General features: G+C 39.3%; 1 protein-coding gene across 1 annotated transcript; it reads left to right on the plus strand.

Moving 5' to 3' along the window:
• Positions 1–2,803: 2,803 nt before the first annotated feature.
• Positions 2,804–3,049, plus strand: Cox7b2 (cytochrome c oxidase subunit 7B2). The gene has a single exon (XM_075942800.1). The coding sequence runs from the start codon at positions 2,804–2,806 to the stop codon at positions 3,047–3,049; it is 246 nt and encodes an 81-aa protein (XP_075798915.1).
• Positions 3,050–5,352: the final 2,303 nt, after the last annotated feature.

Here is a 5,352-nt window from a genome sequence, read left to right on the forward strand (position 1 = left end):
GTGGCTATTCTTCTCCCTGAACTTAATATAATCATTATTGTATAAAGTAGATTCCACAGTATTTCTGTTTTATCTTCAATAGAACACTGCATTTTATTTAGATAAAATTTATTCAGAACATATTTATTTTATTGTTTCAAAGGTAGGAGGACCTTTCCTTTTTTCTTATTGCCAGAGAAGTCCATCCTTTTGGTCCCTTTTCATCAGATGTATGCCGTGAGAAGTGTTTCCTTTACTTTTGAGTATTATCCAGTTTTGCATTATGTACTTCCATATGACTGTTGGAACCAGTAGCTTTAGTTCTTTGGATAATGTTCCAAGAGGACATGATCACATAAAATTTATTATAGAATTGCCAAGTGGAATTTAGCAATGTGGAAAATGCTTTTAATTAGTGGGTTCTTTGTTTTCACGTGTGCTTTATAAATCAAAGTACATACAAGGTAGATACTAGTGATCGCAGCAGGCAGGAGGAATGAGAAGATTACGGGGGTATTAGTTGCATTTCCTATCACTAGCAGAATACCTAACAGAACCAAGAATTTATCCTGGACTACAGTTCAGGGGTTGTGATCCATCATTCTGAGGAAGGCATGGTGGCAGGACTGCATTCTAGCTATAGATGTGGAGAAAAAGCTAATAACTGAGTAGATGAGGACACTGAAGAGACAGGAAGATAAGGCAAGAACATGAAGTAGAAAGCCCGAATCTTGCTATAAATCTCAAAGTCTATATTCTAGACATTTACTTCTTTCAGCTAGGCTCCATTTCTTAAAGGTTCCCCAGCTTTCCAAACTATCCCCCACATACTAGGGTTCATGGGACCAAATATATAAAATCGTGAGGGATGTCTTATATTCAAATATTCCAACATTAGTTTTTATAGAATGTCACTAAAGAGGAATTTCTTTTTTTTCTTAAAAGAATTACTTTTCAATTTATGTATCAACCCCAGTTCCTCCTCACTCCCCTTCTATTTCCCGCCCCCCCCCGTATCTCACCATCTTAAGATCCCCATCCACTCCTCAGATAAAGTAAGGCCTTTCTTGGGGAGTCAACAGTGTCTAGCATACCAGCTTGAGGCAGGACAAAGCCCCTCCCCTGCCCTGTATCAAGGCAGAGTAAGGTATCACACCATAGGGAATGGGCTTCAAAAAGCCAGTTCCTGCACCTGGGATAGGTCCTTGTGTCACTGCCAGTGCCTCCCAACAGATCAAGCCACATAATTGTCACCCACATTTAGAGGGTCTAGTTGGGGCCCGTGTATGTTCCCCAGCTCTCAGTCCATAGTGTGTGAGCTCCCACTAGCTCAGTACAGCTTTCTCTGTGGTTTACTCCATCATATTCTTGACTCCCCTTGCTTTATGATTCTTCCTCCCTCTCTTCAGCTGCACAGCAGGAGCTGAGCCCAGTGCTTGGCTATAGGTCACTTCATCTGTTCCATCAATAAGTGGATGTAGGTTCTGTGATGACAATTAATGTCCTCTGTAATCTGATTAAAAGGGAAAGCCCTTTCATCAGTCCTCTCCACTATTGCTAGGAGTCTTAGGTGAGGTCATCCTTGTGGGTTCCTGGAAGTTTCCCTAGCACCAGGTTTCTTCCTAACCCCTTAATGGCTCCCTCTGTCAAGATATCTCTTTTCTTGATTTTCCTCTTAGTCTCTCCCCCAACTCTGTCTTTATCCATGAAGAAGAATTTTTAAAGGGAAATTCTTAATCATAAAAACCAATTTAATTTTAAGAAAACTTAAGATATAGATGTGTTGTAATAAGTGCGGCCGGGTGCCGGGGACGCAGCCCCGCCGCTCTTATTACAACATAGATGAAAGAGCTTCATAGATAAAGGGATAGCTAAAGGACAAAATACATTATGAATGGTATGCAGCTAATGTCAGTGGAAGTAAAGTGTGGGTTGCAACTTTTCAATGTGGGGAATAATGAAGTCAGTTTGTTATAAAGCTGAAGGTGTGAGACAGTGACATAGTTATCATGTTATTCTCTGATCCTGCTCTTTCCTAATGGCCATAGAGAAAAATAAAAGAACAGAAGAGAGAGATGATGCTGTTTCTGATGGAAACCTAGGATGTATAGTGTATTTTAGAAAAGATATTCAACTAGTGTAATGTGCAGGGAATGGTCCTATTATGCTTGGGCATGCTGGTTAAGTCTAGACTCTGCCCATAGAGAAACCTTTGCATGTTTTTGATGAGGAAGAAAAATCTAAGCTGTCTACTTTGTTGTTCTTTGTGTTATTACATGCAGTCCTTACAGACTGCTATCTCAACTTGACATTGGAGGTGAAACAAAGGGACTTTCAGTAACGCTCCAATTTATGCAGGCTTAACTGAAATTAGGGTCCAGACATCATGATCTAAAAGTCACGTTCCTGGGTTTGGAGAGACAGCTTATGGGGTAGAAGAATACTTACTGCGTGAGCACAAGGACCTGAGTCCAGATCCCTAGCAGTCATGGAAATACTGTAAGTGGCCATGTACATGTCTGATCTCAGCTGTGGGAGACAGACGGGAGACCCTGGACTCTCAGCCAGACAGTATAGATGGAACCACCAGGAGGTGCAATGAGAAACTTTTGCCTCAAAAAATAAACTGGAAAAAGGTTGAAGTCTGCACTGGAAATTTGGAACCCTCTTAATACTTATTATTGTTCTTGGGAATCTAGGGGCATAGATGAAACATTCAGGAGGAACTGAAATCAGATCAAATGTCATTGCATGTTATGTTTTGTCTTCTAGGTCACTAGAAATAGACCCATTGCTGCAATCAATAGTAATCATATCACACGTCATGATGTTTCCCTTGGCCAGATATGCACTAAACCATCTCAAGATTCAAAGAATTTGGCAAGTTGTGGCAAGACAGGGCCACACAAAGCCCTCATCGGATTTTCATGACAAATACGGCAATATGCTGCTAGCTAGTGGATCCACTTTCTGTTTTGTTGGATTTGTGTTTTATATAACACAGATGGGTGTAGAATGGAACCTGTCTCCTGTTGGTAGAGTTACCCCAAAAGAGTGGAAGAATAACTAATTATCTCAGATACCATAATGCAGAATTGTCTCAAAACAAACTTGTCATGGAAATGCTTTGTTAATTAAATATAGCATACCAAAAGAAATAAAATTCATTTGAAAGTTCTGACAAGTCATCAAAGCTGTCATTTATTTCCTGGAAGAATGCTAGTGCACTAGCCCTGATGTAGATACCAGGGAGTGCGAATACTATGTATTTAAAAAGTAGAATTTTAAAACGACAAGTTCTTCTAATTTAATGACTTACTCTAGGCTGTTCTTTCTTGTTCCCACTCTGGTCTGTACCACCATACTTTCATTGACATTGACACCTAAACTTCTTCATTTCTTTTCTGCTTTTCTGCACATGTCTCATCCCTTTACCTGATCCCTCCCTCCCTCATCATGATGCAGTTTTTCAACAGTCAAGATAATCATAAAGCTGTTATGATGTCACTCCCATCTTTTAAATCCAGAAACTCATTTGTCTCTGGAGTCCAAGGAAAATGGCTCTGGATGCTGCAATGGCATTTTACCTCCTGCATCTAGATGCTTTTGTTTCTTTCTTCTACATGGGATGCACTTTTGATATTTGAATCACTTCTTCATAACTTCTTGATTTTGCTCACATGTCATGTTTTCTGAGTGTACTGCTGTCTCGACAGCCGCGGCACACACCTTTAATCCCTCAGGAGGCAGAGGCAGGCAAATCTCTGAATTCAAGCCAAGCATGGTCTACAGATTGAGTTCCAGGACAAACAGAACTAGATAGAGAACCTTGTCTCAAAAAACAAACAAAAAACCCATCTTCTTCTGTTTTGGCCTTGCTTTCTGTCTCTCTCTTACTTTCCTAGCCTGTTTTTTGAATAGCTCTTTTCACTATCGGACTTTCAGGACAGTTTTTACCCTTCTTTATTATTTGTTTGCAAAACTCTGTAAGATCATAGGCTTCAAATGCTTTCTGTGATTTTGTATTCAGAACAGGATCTGGTAGATGAGGCTTTCAATTACATTGAAGTGATGAATAAATGGGTGACTATAGGTAATCATAGCCCACATTCATTAAAAAATTAAAAATAGGAATTTGATTTCCACTGAGGGTTGTAATTAGATTATTGGAGACTATTTTAATTATGTTTCATTTTACAAATTACTCTGAAACTTCTTCCCATAAAGCATTTGCAAACTCACATTTTTTTGTCAATCAAGAATCAGAGGATGATGGGGATGGGGCTTTCTGGTGCAGGAGCTCATATTTCTACAAAGCATTCAGAAAGAGCTGAATTCATCTCAGGGTAGGAGTAAACACCCACTACAGATCCACTCACCTTATTGTTGACTATTATCAAGACTTTGTAGGATGTGGCTGGGTAGATCACATCTTAGTCATGTAGGAATCACCAAAGGTAAAATCATAATAAAATAGTAACATTCCTTGCTTTTCCTCTTGAATCTTTATTGCAACCCATGATTATCACCCCTGTCATATATTCTGATCAAAAGAAAGTAATTAAATCAAGCCAGTAGCTCAGTAGAAGGCATTAGACTGGTGCAAGGGTATGGTTATACCTTACAAATGAGATCTTTTGCAATCCTAGGGAGTCTGTGCCTTCTTGGATCCTTGATGGATGCAGAATTGGAATATTGTAGAGACTGCTTCTATTGTGTTCTGGGAATATTTCTAATTCTTCCTGTACGATGGTGAAAGTTGTCTAAAATTTTAATATCTGATCCATTGAAGATCTGAACAGTAGCTCATGCTTCAATCTGTTTTCCCCACCACCCCATTTTTCTCTATTGTGTAAACTATCTGAGTTTTTGTTTTTTCTGTTTATATGTTTGCCTTACGTATTGATAGAATTTGGGTAGTCTGTATACTGATTGGATCAGGTGGGATTTACTCTGTTGAGCAGAAAATGATTATGAATAATGTAGAATACAGAATTAATTATGGGAGTGAGCATGAATACAAATGTGGTAAGTGGTGGAGAAATCGCTACAAGAATTCTGTGTCTGTAGGTCTGACAGCTTTCTCAGTGAAGGAGGAATGATGCATGTGAAGTAGGAGAGAGCTAAGCCCAACTGGATTTGGGACACTTGTGCTGAAACCATGAATTTAAATTGGAATGTACTCTTCTTAGTCACTAAGATATGTTGGTGACCTATAGGAGATGGTGATAACTCACGATGGGTCTGCATACTTACCTGGCCCTAAACTTACCTTAACTCTTTTGACAGAAGCTGCTTGTTTGATTCCTGGCTCCTCAGACGAAAATAAAACACAGAAACCATGTTAATTTCAACACTGCTTGGCCAGTAGCT

The sequence above is a fragment of the Microtus pennsylvanicus genome, chromosome 12 (assembly GCF_037038515.1).
Source record: "Microtus pennsylvanicus isolate mMicPen1 chromosome 12, mMicPen1.hap1, whole genome shotgun sequence".
Classification (NCBI taxonomy): domain Eukaryota; kingdom Metazoa; phylum Chordata; class Mammalia; order Rodentia; family Cricetidae; genus Microtus; species Microtus pennsylvanicus.

Excerpts from the sequence above, each read along its gene's own strand:
- Cox7b2 (XM_075942800.1), top strand. The coding sequence starts at position 2,804 with ATGATGTTTCCCTTGGCCAGATATGCACTAAACCATCTCAAGATTCAA.